The 25,905-nt window shown below is 46.7% G+C and overlaps 1 protein-coding gene across 1 annotated transcript in view; it reads right to left on the minus strand.

Moving 5' to 3' along the window:
- The window catches only part of ABCA12 (ATP binding cassette subfamily A member 12), a 94,239-nt gene extending 75,382 nt beyond the window's left edge, over window positions 1-18,857 (minus strand). The window contains exons 1-2 of the mRNA XM_069860499.1: window positions 18,692-18,857; window positions 14,065-14,158 (exon numbers count right to left, since the gene is read on the minus strand). Coding sequence (XP_069716600.1) covers window positions 14,065-14,158; window positions 18,692-18,760 — 163 coding nt within the window. The 5' untranslated portion in view covers window positions 18,761-18,857. The remainder of the gene's footprint in view (window positions 1-14,064; window positions 14,159-18,691) is intronic.
- Between the last annotated feature and the right edge of the window lie 7,048 nt (window positions 18,858-25,905).

The raw sequence follows: 25,905 nt of genomic DNA on the forward strand, positions 1-25,905 counted from the left end.
GTATGTCCCTGCCTCCCACTTCTGCAAACACAGAGTGGACCTGAGCAACTAGAGACTTGAGTGCTTTATACGCCACTTGCCCCGTGCTGCTCACTGCCAGCCCAAAGAGTTCACCGTCTGCTTCTCCTCCCAGTGACAAACACTCTAATAAATCTCAAGACTCTCTTGCTGGATACCAGCAACATGTGATTTTAAATAATCACTTGGAAAATGACCCTGCTAAGGACATTGCTATTATTTCTACAGTGGGAAAAAGGACAGATTCACAAAAGGCCTGCAGGCAGGATTGTGGTAATTGATTACTTTGCTCTTCAGTCTCCAAAGACGACCCATGACTCTTGCCCAGGCACAGCTTTATCTCCAACCCATCCAACAAGGACACTGTAATACATCTGTGCTACATTTATTAATTATAATGATCATGAAAACAGATGTTCCCAAAGCAGATGGCAATGCTAGGTGGAACACGTGGCTGTTGGTCTCCTTGAAGGAAACTTGACTTTGCTGAGCTCTCCCCGCAACATAAGGGGGAGATGGAGCTGCTGGAATGGGTCCAGAGGAGGCCACAGAGATGATCTGAGGGCTCGAGCACCTCTGCTATACGGACAGGCTGAGAGAGTTGGGATTGTTCAGCCTGGAGAAGAGAAGGCTCCGGGGAGACCTTAGAGCAGCTTCCAGTACTGAAAGGAGCTTCAGGAAAGCTGGGGAGGGACTTTTTCCAAGACCTGGAGTGATAGGATGAGGGGGAATGACTTTAAACTGGAAGGGGGAAGATTTAGATTAGACATTAGGAAGAAATTCTTCCCTATGAGGTTGAGGAGGCCCTGGATCAGGGGCCAGAGCAGTGGTGGCTGCCCCATCCCTGGAGATGTTGAAGGCCAGATTGGATGGGGCTTTGAGGAGGCTGGCCCAGTGGGAGGTGTTCCTGGCAAAGGCATGCAGAGTTGGACATGGATGGGCTTTCAGGTGCCATCCAATCCAAACCATTCCATGATTTTTTCCTCAACATAGTTGGTCACAGACCATGAACACGCAGTGCATTATGAGGGCAAAATGCAAAACCTCATGATTCAGCATGAGACCCTCAACTGCTTCAAGCAAGATAGCAACCAGCTCAGAGGAATGCAAAGACCTGCAGAGTCCAAGGCACCTGTTTTGAGTGTTGTTGTGATTCTCTTGTATACCTCAGCAGACAACCACCCTAGAGAACTAAAGGAGGTTCCCTGCCAGAGGAGAAGGCTGGAGCTCTCCCTGCTATGGGAGGTTCCTCCAACACTCCCAGGCCACCAGCAGTTAACGGCAGGCTGAGCCAGCTCCAGGTAATCATAGAATACCAAGGACAGTAAATGATCTCTCTTGTCCCTACAAGCAGTTCATCTGGTGTTGGAGCCAATGGACCAAACATACGTCACTCTAAAGGCTTTTAAGTGTAATTAACTCTGCTGCCCATGAGGGAAACTTTAGAGTAGGGCACTTCAATGTAGAAGCATCCCTTGTGTGAATATTCCAGGGCCTGGAATGTTTGTCCTTTGAGATCACCAATTACAACACTGGAAAATAGTGTTTTGCACACACTGGCATTTTTCGCTCATCTTCATTCTGATCACCCACACCCACATTCCCATGCAGGAAATTGACTCACACCCTAATCCAAAAAATGCAAACCGCGACCTCACTTTATCAGTCTTTCTACCAAAACGCAACTTCAAAGACCTGGGAAGCCATGAGGTTCAGGATGGAGAACAAAACTGCAATGAAGTGAGACAGGTAGGAGCTAAGAGGGAAATGGCTACAACCTCCACTGACATCCACATCTACCAACAACAGCCAGGGCCAGGAACTCTCTTATGAGACCTGGAGCGGCTAAAATTGTGTAACTCCTAGCTAGAAAGCAGAGTGGGGAATACAAGGGTGGGACTAGGAGGTTGAGGAGCAACTGTAGCATTCTTTTCACAGACACCTGTGCAATGAATCCCACCTTTGCTTTCTCACGGGGCAACCTGATGGAGCTGAAGGAGCCACGCTGTGCAGTCTGCCTCCTTTAAGCACAGGCTCCACAGAGCCAAGAACAGGGTGGCCAGGCTGGTGTGACAGGTCTGTCCTTCAGGAGCCACAAAAGATAACATCTCAGTCTAATAGAAGCTGGGCAGCGCAGCCACAAGAAACTCAGCTTCTGACTACACCGCTTCTGGCTGGAGTGCCCAAGACCAGAGCAAGGCACCATTCAGGAAGCATGGCTAGTTTGGGAGTCCAAGTTCCAGTGGAGCCTCAGAGCTCCTTCCTGCAACTCCCTCTCACCCTGCAAACGCAGGAATTTACTGATGAGGAGGTGAGTCAAGAGATAAACACACTCCCTGCTCCATCCTCCCATCCACCAGCTCATGGCAAGGAGATGTGACTCCGTGGAGTCACAGAAGCTGCTCTGTCCTCAGATTCATTACCTGCATCAGTTCCCACACGCTGCTGCAGGGGCGGCTTGGAAGGAAGGTGGTTCCTGAGACCCTTAGAGGCTTCAGGAGACCTTCATTACTACCTGTCCCTCCCTTGACCGAGATTTATCCAGCACATCAACCACACCAGCACGCAGCACAAGCCCTAGCTATGAAATGTTACTAAAGGAAAAGTTATAAACACTCCATAAATTTTGAAGGATGGCATTTTGATGGGAATGGTTTTGCAATCAGAAACACAGCATTTATCACCACTAATTTCAGTTACTGGGAATCTGTCCAGTCTTTCACAAGCTGCAGAAGGCAGCTCCTTCTTCCACCAAAGCACATGGTAATGCCACATCCAAGGAATACGGAATTCCCTAGGACTGTAGTTCCCACTGTTATGATGCCAAATCCCACAAGACATCCGTTTTCATTTGCCCACTGCTCCTAGCTTTAAACCTCTGTGATGAAAACTACAATTACTTTTGGAGGGTCTCCTACACAGACAATGAGCCAAGAGGGAGAGATCAACACACCCGCTGCTGCCAGTCTCTGAACTCAGAGGTCACCAGTGTATTTCATAGAATCATAGAACGGTTTGGGTTGGTAGGGACCTTAAAGCCCATCCGGTTTCACCCTCTGCCATGGGCAGGGACACCTCCCACAGGACCAGGTTGCTCCAAGCCCCATCCAACCTGGACTTGGACACCCCCAGAGATGGGGCAGCCACGTCTTCTCTGGGCAGCCTCATCACCCTCAGCATGAAGAATATTTCCCCTAATATCTAGTCTAAATCTTCTCCCTTCCAATTTAAAGCCATTCCTCCTCATCCTATCACTCCAGGCCCTTGTAAGAAGTGCCTCCCCAGTTTTCTTGTAGGCCCCCTTTCTTATCAAATTGACTTGTCGCCCACCAAAACCTGAGCCCAAGTCTCAATCATGTTAGTCAAGGCTGACTTCTGGGCTTACCAGCAGCTAATCCTAAGCACAGAGGCTCTTGCTGCCCCCTCTCACTGAGAGCTTTCATTTTCTGTCACCACTGAGGGAGCAGCACGAAACCTAAAGAAAACAAAAGACCAGCACCCCAAAGGGCAGGAGAGGCCAGTGCTCAGCGCTGCACAGGCTCCCTGGTTCTCCCTGCCCAGTAGCATCCAGCCAGGCCAGTCCCATCTCCAAAGGCTGAAAAGAAATGCTTGCACAGCAGGCAAAACAAACACCACAGACCTATAATAAATACATGCACAGCCCTGGAAACTCTGGCATTTCCACATTTGCTTTCATTTGGAATAAAATGAAGAAAATTAATTTCTCTTATGTGCTTGAATGCTGTAAATTCCAACATATTTCCCTTCAACACAAGCAAACATTTTGTTTTCTTCAGGTAAAAGTGGCTGATATAGTAATGATGAAAAATGTCAGAGGAATAAACAACATCATACAAGACAGATGAAAATTCCTATTTCAATACGATCCGTAAGATTAATTGAAATGGACTGGAATGTTTAAATCTAAATGGACCATGTTTTACATTGTCACATTGGTTTTGCTTCTTTCAGCGCACTGAGGTTCGGGGCATTTGCATTAGTTTCTCAACCTGGAGAAGCGAAGGCTTTGGGGAGACCTTAGAGGAGCTTCCAGTACTGAAAGGGGCTCCGGGAAAGCCGGGGAGGGGCTTTTTACAGGGGTCTGAAGTGATAGAATGAGAGCGAATGGCTTTGAAGTGGAAGGGGGAAGAATTGGATCAGGCATTAGGAAGAAATATTTCACAATACGGGTGGGGAGGCCCTGGTCCAGGTTGCTCAGAGAAGTCCAGGCTGCCCCATCCCTGGAGGTGTTCAAGGTCAGGTTGGATGGGGGTTTGAGAAGGTGTCCCTGCCCATGGCAGGAGGTGGAACTGGATGGGCTTTAAGGTCCCTTCTGAACCAAATAATTCTGTGATTCTTTGACTCTATGATTTCAAGGAACTGGCCATTTCCACAGAGTACAGTCACAGCCTTTGATTCCACCCCCTCCCCAAGAAGGCAAGTGCTGGGAGGACAGCAGCCTGTTTCATCCACACCAGGGCAAAGGAAAGGAAACAGGTAGTATTTTCTGGTTACCACTTCTTGTATTTATTATTACTGCTGGGCATGAAACCGGGTACAAAGACAGGACCATGTCCAGTTTCCATCAGCCAGTGGTCTCCCCTGTAACCAGTTTCCTCAGACTGCTCTTAGTTCCCTCTGCTCCTTCAGTCTCAGCTCTCCTACTCTGAAAGACTATGTTGTGGCCCCATCACTTGAACGTGCAAATCCCCTTAAATATCACAGAGCTATGCAGACCGTGCTTTTTGCTTTCAAACTATCCTCCTCCCTTTTCAGCCCACACTATTTCTGGTGTCAGGGCTTCCTCCCTAGCTCTGCCATCCATCCAGCAAAACCAGACAAAATCCATTTTCCATTTTATTCATATCGAAGATACGGAATTTCCATTATGAATAGCTACTTATTTAACAATTTTGTTACATTAACTGTATTTTCCTCCTCCTTTACCATTAATTTAAAAAGCCATAATGAATTTCTCTCTTTTCTATCCATCTGTAGTTTATTATTGTATCATTTCCACTCCTTAGGCACGAAAAAACTCTCTTAGCTTCAGAATTCATATTGATACTGCATGTACCCTACACATTAATTCCTTCCATATTCCCTCTATAGCTCATAAAAATCCATACAAATCTCAGTTCCTCCAGTAGTGAATGAGAGGCATTAATGAGCAAAAGAATTCATTAGGAAGTATTGTGTTTAATTGAAAATGCATTCAATCATTGCTACATCAGTCAAAGAGACTGAGACACTCCAGCAAAGAAAAAGATATCCAAAAAGTGAGAAATAAATAGAATTATGATCAGGGATAAAAAGGGTGAGTAAATGATCAAACCCAGGGACAATTAAACACAATGAGATCTGAGGTGGCAGCCAAAGAGACAGAAAGTGCCTTTTCTAACACGCACCAAGATGTGGTGGAACTCACCGCCACAGGGTGGTGGATGCTGAAAAGCAGACACTCGTCCACAAATAACTAGATAAATTCACAAACACAAGTTTGTCAGTGGCTGCTAAATACAATCCCTTGTTTCAACCCCTCAGCTTCTTAAACATGGAAAGGTTTTTTTTTAGCGGAGGGGATGTTTTGTGCTTTATGTCCCTGCATGCCCTCTCCATCACCCTGTGCAGCAGCGGGTTCGATCCAGAAGGACAACTGTGACTGGGATTTGTATTTCTCTAGGAAGTCACAGAACATATCATGAAAATATTTACTGCCACAGTGATCTCCTCCCAGCTTTCTAAGCAAAACACTTAACTATATCACAGAATCACAGAATGGTTGGAAGGGACCTCAAAGCCCATCCAGTTCCAACCCCCTGCCATGGGCAGGGACACCTCCCACCGGATCAAGTTGCTCCAAGCCCCATCCAGCCTGGCCTTGAACATCTCCAGGGATGGGGCAGCCACAGCTTCTCTAGGCAGCCTGGGTCAGGGTGTCCTCATAGCAATAGCAACTTCTGCTTTTGGAGAAAGCTTTAAGAGCAGGTTGGATGGGGCTTTCAGCAACCCGATCCAGCAGGAGGTGTCCCTGCCCATGGTTGAGGGGTTGGAACCGGATGGGCTTTGAACTGACTAGGCTTTAAGGTCTCTCTCAACCCACACCATTCTATGATTCTACGATTTTCAATCTCTCTCCAAAACCTAACCCTGATCATCAAATCTATGAGATGAGATGAATTTCGAAGCATGGTATTTTTCACACACATGAGGAATAATCCAAATAGCCAGCTGGCTTCTCTCTTATTTAGGAAAGGAGAATATTTAATTGCCATTACACTCATATTGCTGTGACATTCATGTGCTCTGAAAATCATATCTGACCTGGAAGCTGGGGATAGGGACCTGCATGTTCCTAATTACCTAGGAATGCAGGCTTTAGTTGGGACAGGGCCAAGAGGCAGATGCCAGCTGAGCATTCCCCTTACCTGTTCCACACCTGTAAGATCAATGCCCACACCAGTCCCACGCTTGTGGCAAAAAAACAGGAGCAAGCATTGCAGCTCCCAGCAGCACCCAAACCTCGATCAGTGTGTCCCAAGTGACAGCACAACCGTCTCAGCCCTACTGAATTTAACGTGATTACACAGACTTCAGGTTAAGCACATCCTTAAGAGCTGTGCTGGATCAGAACTGCAAGTTAGGTATTGGACTCCCTACTCCACTGTGCCTACGCTGTTGCCTTTCCTACCACAAAGTTGATTTTTAAAACCACTCCAGAGGTATAGGTAATTTTTTTCACCCTATTTTTGGCCAGCCAGCAAAACTGTCATTTTCTCCCATGTTTTCACCTGAAAAGAGATTTCTTGAGCTCACCCTGAACTTCTTTCCCTCAACTCTAATTCGATGTTTTTAATCTTCCCCAGACAAACCATCACGTACCAAAAAGACGTTGTGAGCAGTTGCCGCATATACAGCAGTCTCCCCGCACCCCACACCACCCACTCTGATTTCCAAGCCCTTCACCCCTTGCCCAGCTCCTGTTTTCCCAAACGTGAGCTCAGCAGGACCGCAGGTAACTCCACTCAAGCCCCCAGAAACAGCATGTCCAGGGGAGATTAAAGTGCTTGCAATTTTCATCTTTACAGCACCAGCATCCTTGTTTTCTCCAGTGTCCCAATAACACGATGTCCTCACTTCTCTGGCTATGACAGCGAGACCGAAGCAGCAGACAACTTGCTGCAAGACTCCTCCCTGGGTTGGTGGCCTCAGCAGAGGAAGCATTTAATTGCCTAATTCTTCCCTTAAGCACTTCAGGCTCTGCAAATAAGACTGGTCCGGAGCAGACAGCATCTACTTCCACGCTTATTAAGACTAGGCAAGCTAGTTTTGCTCTCCCACAGACCTTCCCCTTCCTGCTGCAATAAATTACACATCAGCACTTGAATCTGAATGTATTGGGTTCACTGACTGATCAGGGAGATCATAAGGACAAGAGAGCATAAAAATTGCAAAGGAGCGGAAGGAAAAGCAGGCATAAAGGGAGGAGAAAGAAGCCCCAAACCAAACATAAAGGAAGGGAGATGGAAACCTTCTAAGAGGTATTGTAAATTCAGGTCAGGATGGGGAAGTGATGGAGCCGATGGCTACACCACGGGGCAGAGCTGATGGGGGTGGATGGCACTGGAGGTTGGCTCTGTGGTGAGGGATGCTCTGTTGCCTGAAGCACAAACACACCAAGAGACAGGAGGAACTGCACACTAGGCCTTTTCCTACAGGGCTTTTTAAAGCAATATTTAATGCAGACAAAGCTAACTTGGTCCTGTTGTAACACAGCCAGCTTCCTCCTGTCTGTACGAGCAGCAGAGCACCGCACAAACACGACCTAAGAAGAGAGTCCAAACATTTCCCACCTGGAAGCTGGAACCTAAAAGCCTAGACCCACATCTAGACTCTGGAAAAAAAACAAAAGCCATGTTTTCTACGCCAACATCTTTCAACACTGAGTGCCTCCAGGTAGTCTCCAGAGTCCAGGCTTAGATCCTTCAAACAACAGTGACCTCCTTTCCAGAAACACAGACATCCCCAGCTGCTAAATTCATGCAAGCCAAACCCTTCAGCCCTTCTGGAAAAAATACTTCTGTGCTCCAAGGTCCCAGCACCTGGATTAAGATGCTTCAGGAAGTCACCAGGATTAAGCGACTGCCTCAAGGCCCTGTTGTCATTCAGTAGGAAGAAAAAAATACTGGTAACTCAGGAGCTCCCATCTCCAACTCTGAACATCCTTCAGTAACACCTCAGCAGGTGGAAGAGTTCATAAAAAGAGATGGAGATGTCGAGATCCATGAAAAGGGAGGCATTATAAACATCGCAGCTCTCTGTTTCAGTTTTGACTCTCCAGTACTACCAGGAGAAGAGATGAGCTCCAGTCCTTCCAATTATGAAGCTAAAAGGAAGCTTGGTCAAGGTGCAGGGAGCTGTAAGGCCAGACACTGCTTACGTCCACAAGGAGACCAATGCAATCATTCAATAGTCCTATACTGTCTAGTCTCAGGGATATGGTTTAGTCATAGACAGGTATGGTTGGACTTGATTATCTCACAGGCCTTTTCCAAGGAAACAATTCCATGACTATGACCTGATGAGGTTGGTTTCCGAATCAGATTGCAGTTGAGAAGACAGAAACCTGGTGTTCGCTTGTCTAGAAAAGAAGAGAAAACTGATGGAAAAGGAGAAGAAAATGAAGACAAAGTTGTAAAGGAAAAGGAAGAGTGGGACTGCTCCACCACAGACAAATGGTGAAGGAGAGCTGGGATTCTGATGCGTGCTTGTCTGTGCAGCGTGGGCTGAGCCCTCGGGGTGGATTATGCCTTGCATAAGTACCCACGACTTACTCAAATGAATGGAGAAGCCTGTGTAGCTGAGCCACCATCTCAACTCCCTGTAATTAACATGGGAAGCTATTAATTTTTCCATTCTACTGGGAAAAGAGATGAGTTCAGGTCCTTCCAACTATGAAATAATTTCCTTTCAAAATGCAAGCATTTTTTCAGAGCTTTCCCATCTCCTGGATGCTATCTGAGGAGCAGGAGAACAGTGCTGGGCCCACCTTGCTCCATGCCCTGCCCTCATCTGTGTCCTAGCAGGGCTGTCACTCCCATAGAGCATTAACCCAGCTCAAGGTCCCTCTCTGTTAACAACAGGACAGAGTTAGTGGAAAGATTTCTGCATTGGAGCAACAGGCTGGGATGGAGGCAGTGGTTTGAGGGCCACAGTTTCACAGACCCAAAGGGCAGAAGCCCCTGAAATCCATCTGCCAGCACGCTGCTGTGACAGCCAGTGGGGCCAGGACATGGACCAGTGACAAGGACGGAGGTCGATAGGCACTGCCTGCCATGCACTTGGCAGAACAGATATGTCACACATCACACCAGCTGCCAACAAACCCTATCTGTGTTTATCCTTTTCTTCTGAGCTACACAGAGCATCTTGCCTCTTCTGACCAGGGTAACTCATGCCTCAGTTACCACTAACACGGTGATAGCGCTCAGCACAGAAGTCAGAGGGCAGCCCTGCCTGCAGGTACAAGCCACAGACTCTCTCAAAGAATCTCAGATCTGTATTCCATGATCCAAACTGATTTTTCTAAGCAGTTCTGGACCGGTTCAAGTCCTAGCTGAATGGAGCGTAGTTCTGAGATGCTCCAGCTCCTCTCCTACTAGCACTGGAGCCAAGAACAAGGGCAGCCCAGAAAGCCAACCTTATCCTGGGCTGCATCCAAAGCAATGTGCCGCCCAGCAGGGAGAGGGAGGGGGTTCTGTCCCTCTACTCTGTCCTTAGGAGAACCCACCTGCAGCCCTGTATTCAGTTCTGGAGTCGTCATCACAGGAAGGACATGGATCTGTCAGAGCAAGTCCAGAGGAGGCCACAAAGATGATCTGAGGGCTGGAGAATGTCCCTGCACAAGGACAGGCTGAGAGAGTTGGGTTCCAGCACTTAAAGGGGGCCTGCAGGGAAGTTGGAGAGGAGGCTCTTAATCAGGGAAAGCAGGGACAGGATGAGGGGAAATGGTTTTAAGCTGAAAGATGGGAGATTGAGATGAGATCTTAGGAAGAAGATCTTAGGAAGAGGCCCTGGCCCAGGTTGCCTAAGGAAGTTGTTGAGGCTGCTCCATCCCTGGAGATGTTTAGACCAGGTTGGGTGAAGCTTTGAGTAACCTGATCGAGTGGAAGGTGACCCTGCTCATGTCAACAAGTTGGAACTTAGAGGTCCCTCCCCACCCAAACCATTCTGTGATTCTAGACTCCCTGCTCCTATGTTCCATTGTGCCATGCAGCTCTAACTCTAAACCAGACCTAATCAGCTACACTGGAAACCAACTATTACAACAGTTCCCCAGAATATTGGCTGCAAGAGCTGCCTTGTGGAGCACCTCGCTTCTGAGCCTATCACGAGTATCTCTGAGTGAATGCAATAAACCCTTGCAGGCTTCTCCAGGGGGGTGATGAAATCTGTGTGGAAATTTTGGGCAGGGGTGAGGAGTCAGATGTGCTCCACTAAAAAGAGTTCAGGTAATGAATTCCCTGGCAGAACAGATTTGCTGGATTTCAAGACTAGAGCCAAGATCTTCACTTCTTTCCATGAAAAAGGAGTGAGTTGTGCATTGGTTGTCCTTTGGAAAGGCACGGGAACACAGCAAGGTTTCTACTGCATCTTCTCCATAGCACTGAAAAGCAAGGTTTCCAAATGAGTGGACAACTAACCACACCCAAGAGGGCTTCTGTGGAGAATAATGATGAAGTCAAACTGACAGGAGGGGAAAGAAGAACAGAAAAGGAAGAAACCAGGAAGGGAGGGCGTGACAGGGTGTGACAGTGCTAGTTAAAGCAAGGAGCATAATTGGGCTTCTCTGTAGACTGAGTAGGTTGAGCCCTGAGGGACAGATTGTATCTCTCCCACAATTCCCATACCTTGCAAAAACCTGCAGTGACGGAAAGGGACTTTTGTCCCTACTCACTCTTACAGGCTACTTACAGGCACAAAAACCTGAAATATACCACCAAATTCAAGTTCAATACTTTCAATACAGTAGGCTGCCAGTCCAGAGCTTCCAATTCCACATATATGACACAAAAGACATCCCAATACATTCTAGGAAACCCAAAGGCTGGAATAAAAAGGTCAAAAGCCTCAACTGCAATCTGCACAGCAAGTTGGATGCGGATTTTGTGTGGTTGGACTCTCAGATCATCACAGGAACCGGGCACACAGAGCAATCTTTTCCATGTCTCTTAATAACGGTATCTGCTGATCTGGAAATACAGCATCAAACAGATGCCTGGGAATAAAAGAAGAGATGGGATTTTTTCTTTCTCTCAGACACTAGAAGCTATAGTTCTAAAGAAAATTATCTATCAGATGGATTTCGGTTGCTTGCTTTCCTCAGCTCTCAGTTTTCCTGAGCAACCTCTTCACCGGGGGCAATTATTTGGCATGTTGTTTCCCCACGGAGTTCTCTCCAGCATGAGCTCCCCCTGTGCCAGGAGCTACACAAACATAATTCAAAGCAACCAAGTTGCTCTTGGAGGCAGCTCTTGCCACTTGATCATTCTTGACTGATATTTGCTACATAATTTCTCTGCATAACCCTCTAAGTGTCCACGCAACCTTTTATTTTCTGATTGATAGGGAAAAAAGTTCCAACAAGATTTCTCTTGCTTTTTAAGCAAGAAGTTGACATGCTTCTCCAGTTATCAAAAAAAAGAAAAAAAGAAAGAAAGAAAAAAGACAGCAATTGTCAAGTGGCTATTCTTATTTAACTAGAAAACCAGCAGAAAGCAGTTGTTTGATGCTCTAATGTTCTTCATCTTCCTGGGATTCTTAAATGGTCTCTGAACATCCAGATCACAGGTATGCACCACAACCATTACTTGCCAGCACAAAACCTCTCTCGCAGAGTTCCTATCATCCACTTCTAGTAGACACCTACTCGCATACTTGCTGAGACTCATCCCGAAAGAGAATTCACCCATTGAAGAGGGTTTTTTTCCAAATATACTGACCAGTTTTCCCCTCTCCTGCAAAGCACAAGTGATGGAGCTACTTGCTGTTCCTAAAAGTCCTTCCAATCCATTAATTCAGAGATGTGGCCATTCACAGCAAACATCCTCCAAATAAATGTCCATTCAAACTAACGGCCACGCGGAATAAAAGAATAAATATTTTACCACCCAGCTGGCCCTCTTGACATCCATCTAATCTGATTGATCAGGGACAGTCAGTACAAGTGATGGAGCAGCGTGGGAGGCCTGTCATTCCCACACATGGCGAAAGCAGGGGTTTTCACAAAGCACATGTTCTGTCTTGCCTGCTCCAACTGGTTCCAGGGAATTCAGGAGAACTTAAAATACAACGTCTAAAGAGGCATTTTCCTGACAGCAGATGGGCTTGAGGTTAAAGGACCACCCTAACACACCAAGAAGTCCTTCTCTACTGAGGACTTCCTGAGATCATTTCATAAAACCACTTGCGCTATTGACAAAACGAGGTACACAAACACCAGTAGACTGTAAAAAAGGATAAGGGCTTTTCTTACTTTATATTCAGTATTTATCAATGCGATCCTTTCTCTCACATCATAGAGAAACAAAGACTTTGTAATCAGAGAATCGCACACATCATTTAATTGGGTCAAATATTTCCAAAGTGCATACATGCCATCAAGCGCAGATCCCTCACGGTCACATCTCACACAGCCGATAGCTACAAACTCAAAGCCCAACTGCTTGTCCTCACTCCTGATCATCTGCCTCCTCTCCCCCTGCATCAACCTCCTTGCCTCAAATAGAAAATTCCAAAATCACCCGTGCCAGGGCTTTGTTGTTGTCAAGCTGATGACAGCCTGATGTAGGTCATCCATGATGGTGTCTCCTATGAATCAGATCCAGCAAATCCTTTAGTAAGGGTAATTTTTGAGGGCCAATGTGTTTCCCTGTGCTGGGAAACTCTGGCTGTCTCTGCACAGCTTGGTGCTCCAACACACAAATGTGATCCAGCAGACTAGATGTGCAACATGAAGCAAGAACCTTGCACGCGCTCACAGGGTCTCCGCAATGATAAGGGCAAGGAACTTCTCTAATGAGCAGATAATAAGCAGCTCAGTGACTGATTTCTCCCAACACAAAGGCAGCCTGTCACTGAAAAGGGGCGCTCAGCCCTTTCACAGTCCTCTCCCGTCCCCTAGGACTGCACTTGTGAGGCCACAGAGAGCAGAATCAGGGGTTTGATCCAACTCAAAATCAACACTGTAGAAGGGAAAAAGGCTTCCAACAGGAGAAGCTCCTTGCTTGATTTTACCACATAACTTCAGGAACAAATACAGCCGGGGGGGGGCATGGTAAGGACTCACCAAATCAGTGTAAGCTTTTAAAAGCAGATTCAAGCACATCCTTGCTCTGAGATGCAGACACGTTCTCCTGACCGGCAAATCAAGGCTCACAAGCAAGAACAACCTGGTGCAAACTCTTCACCCATTTAACCACCAACAACCATTCATCCACCCAAACTGCTGCTCTTTGAGTTACTAGAAAGGGCTCACGCCCCATTGGGTCACAGGAGCCAAGCAAGCTACCACTCTTCAGCTGAGCCTTAGTAGCAAGCTGCTTAAATAGATGCTTTTTGCCTGTAGCACACACAAAGTCAAGTCTTTCATGTCGGCAACCTCACATTTGTTACCTCACCTTCATAATCCCACTCAAAGCCCATGCCCTTACTCATTTTATTGAGTGACATCTCCCCCATATGCCCTCTTGTCTCTCAATTTACCATGTAAATATATGTTGCCCTCTAAAACAGCAGGGTGAGTGAAAGTTTAAGACAGTTTTTTGAAGTTGTTTTCTAATTGTAAAACTAATCTGAAACAAACAAACAGAAACAACCTCACAGGAACACAGATATTTTATTTACAGCACGCCGCATCCCAGGAAATCTCCACTGGAAACCACAGAGAACCAATTTTGTAAAAGTAACAAAACGCATCAAATTAACACATCAGTCACTGAAACATGAACTAAAGCCCAAAGATGTAAAAACAAACCAGTTACTTACAGTTTGGCTGCGGTTCTGGAGGGAATTTGAGACGGATAATGGCCAAGATTATGAAAACAAGCACAGGCCAGGAAATTAAAATGAACGACCATACCTATAAAACAGCAATGAAAATGTATCGGTTACGTTTGTCGTATTGATGTGTTCCAGAGCTTGTCTGGAATGTACAAGTACTACCCTAATGAGTTATAAGACTCATTGTAAATCACATCTGTCTTGGTATGCATACTATTAAACCCCCGAGCATTATCTACGCAGGAAGAAAAGCTACATAAGATTTTAATAGCAAATAACAAGCCTGAAAATAACACCAGTGTCCCGCGTTTCCGTTTGGCTGATAATTACGGGGATGGTGTTTACACAGCTTTGAGACACTGCTAAGCAATAGTAACAGCACACTGAGAAGTGCAAGACTTCTGGATGCACTGATTGCAAGATAAAAGAGATTAAGTGAGAAAGTTTTACTTTCAGTGAGTGGCATTACTCAAATAATGGGTAAAGATGACTGATTTGATTAAACACTCAAATTTCGGGGTACGATTAAGAAAAGGATTGACTAGTCTACAGCATTTTTTTTCCCAGAAGTATCACGATTTGTCACAAACAGCAGTTCAGCCTCACTGCAGAGCTGAGAGGATCTTCACAGTAGTTGTTTACAAGATATGGAGCTCAAGCATGGTGTAGGAAGGAGTTTATGGAGATTTGTAACCAGCCAGCTGGAGAAGTTGCACTTGAACACCTGTCATGAGGATCCCTCATAGGAGCTTCTGCCCCACCAACTACATCCCTGGCACCTTTCTATTTCTAGGCTGTTGCAGATTATATAGATGAGCTAAGACAGAAAAGAGATGATATAAAATTGGCCTAATGCAATGGAAACAACACGAATATTCATAAAGCTCTTGCCTCTGACAAAAGGGTTGACCATTTCAATGGACAAGAAGGAAGAAAATACAGTCTATTAATCATCTAGGGTAGGAAACCAGTCTCCGCAGGAGGCCCAAAGGCAGTCTTAAAGCTACAAACCTTGGAGTTTCATAAGGTAGGAAAAGGCAATTATTCAAATGGTCAACTGCTTTAGTATGAGTTGGCAAGCTCGTACCCTGCACAGTAGATTTTAGAGTTCTCCATCCCTCACAAGTTGAACTCAAACTACTTTGTGTTGCAAAACTGCTGAATTGCTGTGTTACCTTCACACCAATTTTTGAAACCACAAAGAAGTCTTGCTTCAAAATCATCCCATTTTTCATCATTGTGTTGCTATTCTTTTTTTTTTCAGATTAGAACACATTACCCCAAACTGGTTTTCCCCAAGTAATTCCAAGCCCGTAACAGTGTTTTCATTTCCCGTAATGCTTACTGGAACATAAACCCAAACAAACAGACAAACAAATCCTGGAGAGCAATTCAGCTTTAAGATGGCTGTTTCACAGCAACTTCGTCCCTATCATGCCTGATGACACCCAACCATGAAAGTGGGAGCAAGATTCATGCCCCAGAAGAGGCAAATGACAGACATCAAGCCACAAGGCACCTCTCAACACATCCCCTCACAGAGGGTACTCCCATAATTTCTGCATTCAGCATCATTTTAGCTTTTACAGACAGCACTCCTCCTGCCTTTTATATATTCACTGCCAAATTATAACAAGATTCATCAGTGAAAATAACATCTTTTCATAAATTTTTTATATCACAAGCTTTCCCTATAATCAGTGCCCGAACACGCTGTTTAACTCTGATTAAGTCCATGCAATGGTATCATTAACGTATCCTCCTTGTTTAGAACCATGTAGGCTAAAGTAAAATTACAGGGTAACAGCACAGAAACTGATATTAGTCAGAAGTTGCTGAAAGCAAAGGCAAGAGATCTATCATGTTCTTGGGGCAAAAAAATGAATTCTGATTGTTTCTACTCCAGGAAATCTTTCTACCGCCCCATTCTGAGCTAAAACAGTGCTCACCTTAGACCTTAGAGCAGGCTCCCAGTGCTTAAAGGGGCTACAGGGAAGCTGGGGGGAGGTCTTTATTAGAGAATGCAGGGATAGGATGAGGTGGAATGGTTTGAAGTTGATAGAAGGAAGATTGAGATGAGATCTTAGGAAGAAATACTTTCCTGCGAGAGTGGGGAGGCCCTGGCCCAGGTTGCCCAGAGAAGCTGTGGCTGCCCCATCCCTGGAGGGGTTCAAGGCCAGGTTGGATGGGGCTTGGAGCCCCTGATCCAGTGGGAGGTGTCCCTGCCCATGGCAGGGGGTGGAACTGGATGGGCTTTGAGGTTTCTTCTGACCCAAACCATTCTGTGATTCTACTACACTCCCCACTTCCCACACAGCTCTTCCCTCAGTATCTCTGTCCTTTGACTTAATTCTATTTAATAGTTGTTGGGCACATTGGTTGCAACATAACAGCATTCCCACACTCCTAGGCATTTCTAGGTAACAAAAACAAGACAACCACCTTGGCCAAACTGCTTGTAGGTGGAATAAGTTGACTTGAAAGGAGCCATAACCAACCTCAGTTCAGCTCTGGGGACACTAGGCACCAATGTAGGTTGCATAATCCTCTGGTTGCTGGATTATTTCATTGTTAAAAGTAGCTTTAATTGCTCAGACCTTACTTAGTATCTCTGGATGCAAGGCAAATTTTCTCTCCTTCCTGCCTCTATTTAAATAACGAAGCTGTCCAGAAGCAAGATGGAAAGCAGCGGTAGTGCAAGCAGCACTTATTTCTCCAGTTCTCCTTGGTACACAGGTCAAACCTTTGGAGAAGGCAGCCACCTAAACTCATGACCCAAACTCCATTCTTGGCAGGAGAAACCTGCATTGATGCTCTCCCTGGCCATGGATGCAGAGCTTCGGCTGAGCTCAAAACATCACTAGCCAAGCGAGCTGGAGCTCTCTCCACGCTGCACAGGCAGAGGCAGCCTCTTCAGGGGCTCTGCAGAAGAAATAGTATAAAGCAAAAGGCAGATGCAAATGTGTTTGCCAGCCCTGGAGAGACAGATCACAGCAGGAAAGCACTGCAGAGTCTGCAGAGGGAGGACAGAGGCTGCCAGGAACCACCTTCACAGGTCATCAGAAACTGAGAACAGCAATAGAACACTTCCCTTGGAAAACAAGTATGCTGCCAAAAAAAAAAAAATAATCTTTCTCCAAACCTAGTCTGTAAATGAAGTCAGATCACACAGATTACAACACAAGCATGAGGACAGAGACACCAAGATGCGCTTGGGAGCAAATATCTGGGTTTACCTCCTCACACCTCCTCCAGTCTGAGCAAGCTCCTTAATTTGGAGCAAGAGAGGGGAAATAAAGGAGGGTGGCAGGGAAAGCCTGCCATAAAATGATCAGTAGCGGGCAGATTTTTATTTTAATTGACATTTCAGTTCTATAGAATGAATATTTCAACTCCAAAGGAAACCAGAACTAAAGCCAGTGAGATTCCATGGTTAGGAGTGCAGGTAGGGCTTAGGTTAGTGTTTACTCTGGGTACACTCAAGCTGAAAGACACTCAGGTTGCCTGGTTTTAACAAGGCTGTTACAATTTCTCTTGAGAAATTAGAGGTAATTTATTGGGATTCCTCTGCATCTCAAAGTCTCCTGTATCCTCCACAGCAGTGAAAGATGCTCTAAGGTGCACAGCAGGACCACAGCTCCTACAGAGGGTCCCAAGGAGCCAGATGAGCTTGGTACTTCTCTGAATCTAAAAGCCAAGAGGCAGGACAGGGCAGGCAAGAATGGACCTTGCAGAACATGCGGTGTTACAAGGCCTTTCACTTCATCCTCATATCACACCCTCCACAGCCATTTCTCTTCTGTCAGTATTTTCTGCACCTGCCAAGGCTTCCATTCAACCAAAGTGAGTTTAAAACCCATTACATGTGGGTCACTGGAAAGAGGATGGGGTGCAACACAAGCCCATGAAATGCAACACGCTTCTGCTGGAAATCCAGCGCAGCTGCCTTGAAGCATGAGGGGAATAAAACTACTGGGGAGGCTTTGCCTTTTCATGCAATGCCATCCAAAGGAACATTTGCCTCCTGGATGCTGCTGCACCTCAGATTGCTCTGTAGGTGCTGCTGGAAATTGTTTACCTTTTGGAAAGAAGGACCATTGAGGGGTTTGATTTGCAACACACGCTGGGCTGCACTGGAAGTCTCTCCTATCTGCATCTCTCAGATCCACTTTGTGTTTTGTCCATCCCTTACAAATGACTCTATATGAGGGGACCCCCATATTCCAGGGACTCCTTGGAGGCTCTAGCACCAACCTTGTGAGCTGCTCACATGGCAGCCGATACAGAACTGCAGCCTTAATTCAAGTCTGCCCATGAGTTTGTGCATGGTTTTGTTTGCACAGACCACTGCCTCAAGGGAACAACAGTGGCATCTATAGTTCTCCATCAGGGCTCCTGCAACCTCATGTATGAGCTCCAACACAAGACTCAGTCACCTTAGCTAAAAAAGGCCGATCTTTGCTTCCACGCCATTCCCTTATTTCCCTCTACCTCTATAACAGCCTTCAAAATAGTCCTTTTTCAACACCGTGACCTTCCCTTCCTGCAGTGCCCTGCTTACTCTTCAGCTCCTGGGATTCCCAGGTTCCCTCTCCTGTGTTTTCACACTCACCAGCTGCCTCTTGACGCTCAGCCAGTTCTTCCACAGCAGGATCCTCAAGTGCTGAGAGAGCGCAGCCATCCTTGGCTGTCCCAGCCAAAACCGAACAGGCTGCGGATTCTTCCTCCCCAGGCTTAGGAGGTAAAAGCAGAGGCTCTAACCCAAAAGGGCACCCAGCATCCAATATCCAAGCCCCTGCCTCTTCCCCACAGCATAGCTCTGAAGCAGCTACTCCATCCACTTGTGGCTGCGCTGCTCCCAGTTGCTGTAGCTCTTGTCCTCACAGCAATAGCTCCTAGCAAATTGAACAGGTTATTCCTCTCCGGGCAGGCAGGCAGACGCAGCGGCCTGCCTCCACTTGTGTTAATTACAATATCCAGCCTCTCCTAGCTGCTCCTGGTTCAAGCCCTAACTGATAAAATGGATAGCATTCCAAAAAGATGCTTCTGCTTAAACAAAAGGTGATGCATGCCACCTCCTCCTCCTCCTCCCCATGATGAAACTACCTGTCTGCCCACACACGGCTTCTGCTGGAGAGGTGTCATCAACTGCAAAGAGCTAGGCTGCTTGCCAGGCCAGTCTGACTTCCCTGAGTTCACAGGGAAGAGCTGGGAAGAAGAAAGTATCCACAGCCACTGTGTGCATCTTCCTGGTACTCCTGATTTGGAACTGGCAGGGATGAGGGACGATGTGTTAATACTTTTTAATGTCTCAATTAAATCCACCTATCCAGGGAAAGGGACCCTGGGCTGCATCAAGACAAGCGTTGCCAGCAGGGTGAGAGAGGGGATTCTGCCCTTCTACTCTGCTCTGGTGAGACCCCACCTGGAATCCTGCGTCCAGCTCCAGAGCCCTCAGCACAGGAAGGACATGGAGCTGTTGGAGAGGGGCCAGAGGAGGCCACAAAAATGATCAAAGGCCTGGAGCACCTGCCCTGTGAAATGAGGCTGAGAGAGCTGGGGTTGTTCAGCTGGAGAGAAGGCTCTGAGGAGACCTTTCAATACTTAAAGAGGGCTGATAAGAAAGACGAAACTTTTTAGCAGGGCCTGTAGCAATAGAACAAGGGGGGATGGTTTTAAACTAAAAGAGGAGAGGTTCAGATTAGATATGAGGAAGACATTTCTTATGCTGAGGGTGGTGAAACACTGGCCCTGGTTGCCCAGAGAAGTGGTAGATGTGCCATCCCTGGAAACAGTCAAGGCCAGGTTGGATGGGGCTCTGAGCTACCTGATTGAGCTGAAAATGTCCCTGCTCACTGCAGGGGTTTGGAACAGGATGACCTTCATAGCCCCTTCCAACCCAAACCATTCTGTGATTCTATAATGTTAAAGAGTGAAAACATATGTGCAAGTGAAAATCTCAGGGATGGATCTCATTGCTTAATTGCTGCATCTTCCCTTTCCTCTAGGACATCAGTTCTGGGGTTCTTAGTGACTAAACTCACATCCACTGGGAATGGGACTGTAGGATGAGACCCCACAAAGACTTCAAAGCACCAGTGTAGCTCAAACACTGTTATTATTCAGCTGATCACTGAATTTTTCAAGCTAGTGGTAAGATATCTATCAAAATGAGCTAGGGATCAAAGAGTGAACAGCAGGTACAGAGGGAAGCTGTGATAGAAGAGGGAACTGCTCTTTGCACCAAGGACTAAAACAAATCAGAGTTTTGATACCAGACATGGACTTCTTTGACGAGGTCTGGTCATCCAGCAAAGCTCTGGCCCCCGCAGGAGAGGAGCATCTACACACCAAGTACCCCACCTGCTGACACCAAGATCATCCTCAAAGTAGCTAGGCAAGCCATGGAAGACTTCACTGCTCTCAGCACATTTCATAAGAGATCAAAAAAGATTATTCTACATGGCAGTTCTTCCAGCCACAAGCTAAATCTGTGCCTCAATGATGAAAAATGTCTTCAATGAGTCCTTGCCAAACTTCACCCAGGGACAAAAGTGGAGGCGTCAGCCCTGCCATCCACACTGATCTTGAAGCAGAGAAGATTTGATGTAAGGGTTGCAAAATGCAACCAAGTGACAGTAAGAGAGAGATGGGGTACTCGGTGAAGAGAAACAGTTTCTCTGGATTGGTTAGGAAATAGTTCAAAGGTGGGAAGGGCAACAGAGATGGAGCAGTCCCTGCCCCGCATAACATCAGTCTAAATAGGTTGGATATTCCAGTGGTGGGAGTGGACCTGGAGCTAAAGTGAGCCTGAACTGCTCCCACGGTATAGCTTTCACAGTGATGGGAACAAACTCAGACATCTAACCTCCCAGCTCTCTGTGCGTATTTTTTTCCACCACACATCTTTAGGAAAGACGTATCTCACTAGGGTCTGAGGTGAGAACAGGCACTGCTCCTCAGAACACAGCTCTATTTCAGCTACACAGAAGAACAGCAGGATCCACTGCATTTGGTCCAAACACCACTGGTAAACCTGATTCACTCCCTCTCTGAGGCTGAGAAAAGAACCCCAAATATAGAAAACCCTGTTCTGAGGTGAGAAGAGACAAGAAAGACATAATTTCACCATTCACTGCTTTGCCAGGTCTTCCAAGGCAAGCATCCAATTGCTCCTTTGAGGTATTCAAACAACTGTTTAAAAAAAAACCATGTGATTTGAATAATAATTTTAGCAAGCAAATGCACATCCTTGCTTCCTTTTGAACTGACTCAAAACATTCCCTTTGGGAAGGGCCCAAAGGGTAAGTTGCTAAGAGTTCCCCACTGTAAAACTAGAATAACTCAATGTCAACTGGCCCTCAGAGCACCTGCACTCAACTCCTCAAACACCACACTGCTCCTGTTTGAGAACACAAGATCCTCGTTAATGTCATTATGCTTTTTTGCTTTTTAATTCCTTTACTGAACCATTCCTGCAAATGACACAAGGAGGCTGTGCAACCACACTCCTGGACAAAGTGACCAGAGCAGACAGATGTGCCAGTGCAATAAATCCTCAGTCAGATTATTCCTCTAGTTGAGAGGCCAGGGCTCTTCTTGGCTGAGGGGCAATTAGTTAGTTCAGATCACATGGAAGAAAAGCAGAATCTGCTTCTGTGACCATGAAGCTGACTGAGGAAGCCCTCAGGGGAGCTCTGAACTGAGATTTCATGCAGAGCAGCTCTTCAGACTCGTCACAGGTCCCAGAGTGGTGGCTACTGCTCACAACATCAGGCAGGGGCTGCAGCCTCCAGGGGAAAAATGATTCTCCCCATGGAACAAGAAATCATAGACTCGAGATTTTTCCTTGGGAACCTCGTTCCATGCTGAGGTGTTTTTACTTGAGGCTGCACCTTGAATCCGGTATTCGGGTTTGGGCTCCTTAATACAGGAAAGACATTGAGGGGCAGGAGCACATGCAGGGAAGGCCAACGGAGCTGGGGAAAGGTTTGGAGCAGAAGCAAAGGAGCTGAGGGAGCTGGGGTTGTTCGGTCTGGAGAAGAGAAGGCTGAGGGGAGACCTCATTGCTCCCTCTACAGCTCCCTGAAAGAAGGTTGTAGTGAGGTGGGTGCTGGTATCTTCTCCCAAGTAACTAGCAATAGGATGAGAGGAAATGGCCTCTAGTTGTGCCAGGAGAGGTTTAGATTGGATATTAGGAAAAATTTCTTCACAGAAAGGGTTGTCAAGCACTGGAACAGGCTGCCCAGGGAGGCAGTGGAATTGCCACCCCCAGAGGGATTTGAAAGCCCTGGAGATGCAGTGCTCAGGTGCATGGTTTAGTGGTGGGCTTGGTAGCATTGGGTTTATGATGGGACTGTGATCTTAAAGGTCTCCTCCAGCTTAAACAATTCTCCAATTCTGTGAGAAATGAATGGACTCGGGCTTCCCAGGTGTGCCAAGTCACCTCTACAAGACATGAAAGTTCAAGGAAGTGATGCAAGGTAAGAGAAGGGGATAAAGCCCATGAATGAATGACTTGCAAGAGCACTGGAAACCTGCTTGCAGGAGCACATGCCCTCGGGGTCCTACTGTTTGAGGGCCAGCAGCTATGTGTGCCCGAGGCAGCAGCGCTGCGCAACGCAAGGGAGGGATCCATAAACAGACAGAACTGCCCTGCAGAACAACAGCTGCACAGGGCGATGCTGGAGGCACAGGGGAATGTTTCTAGAGGTCCAAGGAGGATGGGAAGTGGGCAGCCTCCTAGTTAATGCTTCACTAGTTGCTTGGACAAACCAACAGGTCCACGCACCAGAACGCTAACAGCACCATAAAAAACAAGCAGCTGTCTGTTCATTAACCTTCTTGGCTTGGCTTTTAAACACAGGAGCACATCTGACAGGGCAGAATATTTACCAGCTTGAAGTCAGGGGCAAGGAGAGACAGAAAAAACCCTTTTTTACTGGCTACCAGGAAAAAAATCCAACCAAAACAGTGATCTTGCAAGGCCTGTGTGTGCTACAACTGAGCCGCAGCAGAGACTTCAGAGGCACATGGGTGAACACATGGGATGCCCCAGGGAAGGAGAGATCCCACCAGTGTGCGAAGAAGCATAACCAGATTAACTACCATGCCCGAAAATACACATAAAGCAGAAAGAATCAAAGATTTGCAAGGGGAGCGATGGGGTAATGCAATGACTCATGACAAGGCATGATCCCAGATGCGGTACTTGGCTCTTACAGGATTTGCAGTGTCTTTACTTACTGAGCTTAGTGCAGGAGCAAGCCCAGGCTGCACATCAGGGCTTTCCTCGTGGCTTGTGTAAGCTAATATTGACCCAATGTTTGACACACTCTCCTTAAGATCTCAGAGATGCCATGCATAGGCTTTAGCTGTGATCTCTTCTCCACAAACCCAGCCAGGCTGAGAATTACTGAGCCAAGAGCCTTCAGCCCCACATTCCATTCTGCAAGCTGCAGGGCACTCACAGACCAGCGCTGAGCAGATCTGCTCCCAGTGAGTGCACGCTTACCTGCCCTATTTGACAGCACTTCGCTAAGCTCACATGCGCTAGCAAGGCGCTATGAAATACCAGTGTCACCATTTCCACCAAAATAGAAAGACAGGAGCACAACAGAGCAAGAAAAGCCTTCATAAAACAGGTGCAAATAATTTTCAGCTGAAAGCCCTTGGCTGCTCACTTTCATAGAGGAGCCTCTATCAATTGGCAGCCTTCAAACCAAGCCTGAATTTTAGGATGCTCTGAAACCAGGATAAGTAGGAATCAAAGAACACAGAATCAGAGAATGGTTTGGGTTGGAAGGGATCTCAAAGCTTATTCAGTTCCAACCCCCTGCCATGGGCAGGGACACCTCCCACTGGATCAGGGGCTCCAAGCCCCATCCAACCTGGCCTTGAACACCTCCAGGGATGGGGCAGCCACCACTGCTCTGGGCAACCTGGTCCAGGGCCTCCCCACCCTGATGGGAAAACATTTCTCCCTAAGATCTCATCTCAATCTCTTCTCTTTCAGTTTAGAGCCTTTCCCCTCATCCTGTCCCTGCCCTCCCTGACTAAGAGCCCCTCCCCAGCTTTCCTACAGGCCTCTTTTCAGTACTGAGGAAGGTAAAAGGTAAAGGTCTATGGCCAACTCAAAGCCCTGCTTTCCTCACAGGCAGAGAAGCACTTGCCCAAGGACTTGACAGCATTAGGCAACACAGGGCACAGTCCTGGATGATGCTGAAATAGCGTAAGACACTTGTTCAAACTGGATCACCATTTGCCTAACGATCAGGAAGGCTTTCTCTGAGCAGCCCACAGCATTCCCCACTGCGTGGCCACACATACTTGCTGGGTCACTCCCAGTTCCTTCCAAATGCATAGCAGGAGCCTAGAAATATAAATTACTTATTCCTGGGTGCTTGATTTTAGGCACCTGAAGAAGGTGTGGTTTTCAGAGGTGCTCACTCAGTATTTCTGAAAAACTCAGAGCCCTCAGAGAACCTAAAACAGGCAGCAATAGCCAGTATGGAAACTGCAGGTGATGTGGCATCACCACGGTACCACTCTGCCACCAGCAAAGACATTTCCACCATTCATTGTGGATTTTTCTTCACCCATTAAAATGCATTTGCAGAACAGCCCCTCCTAGAAGCAGTTTTCCCCTCCAGTGGCCCATAGACATCAGTTAGGTTGGAAATAGAAGTATGTTGTCACACAGGGCCCACTCCAAAAAGTTCCAGGAGAACTGTCCTGCTCATTTACAGCTCAAAGACCTGGGATGTTAACTGCTTATTTCTGCAGAGTTTCTGCCTTGTTTGCAGGATCAAGCCTCCAAACAAAGTAAGAGTTTGGGCATACTCCACTATCAGAGCAGTAAAGCACCAAAATCAAAGCATTTGAGCTTCCTGCAAGTGATTCAGAGGCACCAGAGAATGAAAACATTTTTAAAAAGGGATTTTCAGAAGAGCTCATCACTGGGCTTTTCCTCTCTTATGTCAACAAGCAGATGCAGGAGCAGATTTAGGGAAAGGTAGGGAAGTGCAACTTTTAGCTTTAAACCCACGGTGCCTCTGTTCAGAAGTGCAGCACCACCAGCCAGACCTTTATCCATTTTCTCCCAAGGTCACCTTCACCTACATCTGATCTTAGCAAACCTACAGGTCTGTGAATCATTTCCCACAGCCAGCAGATGAGAGCTTTAGTTGTGAGGCTCCCACATGCACATCTACCTCACCACAGGCTTCACACAGCCTTCATGCTGCTCCTTTTCCACCAGTTACAAACTCCTGGGATACCATTCAAACACAACACTGAATCAGGGTTAAAAGCTGGTCAGAAAAAGAGTTGTGGGCACAAGTAATGGATAGTGAAATGCAGCTGCTACTGATACATCATGGCAGCCACCAATAACCCCAGTTTAGTCTCTCCCTGGCACAGTAAAAATACACCAGTAGAGCCACACACCTCTTCTATTCCACCCTCTTGCTCACCAAATAAGCCCAGCAACTTACAGCTCTTTAGAGTACATCCTCCAGCTTGCTAACGTGGGATTCGTTGGGCTCAGTTATGGTTGATGTCTCCCTAATCAAATCCCTCTTTCAAAATCTTTATTTGTAGGGTCAGTGTGTAACTTTCAGTCTAAACTATCCCATTGATGCTTGGGAAGCAGGCATTACCTAACACACCAACCGGCATCCCTGTTCCAATGCAAGCTTTGCTCCAGAGCCTTGCTTTGCAAGAGCAAGCAGATGATACCTTTGCAAGTTACGTTACTCTGTCGTCTAGCCCTGCTTCCAGATTCAACACCAGATCTAACACCAAGGCTTGGGGCAAGACATTCAA

This window comes from Phaenicophaeus curvirostris, chromosome 7 (assembly GCF_032191515.1).
Source record: "Phaenicophaeus curvirostris isolate KB17595 chromosome 7, BPBGC_Pcur_1.0, whole genome shotgun sequence".
In the NCBI taxonomy this organism is placed as follows: Eukaryota; Metazoa; Chordata; class Aves; order Cuculiformes; family Cuculidae; genus Phaenicophaeus; species Phaenicophaeus curvirostris.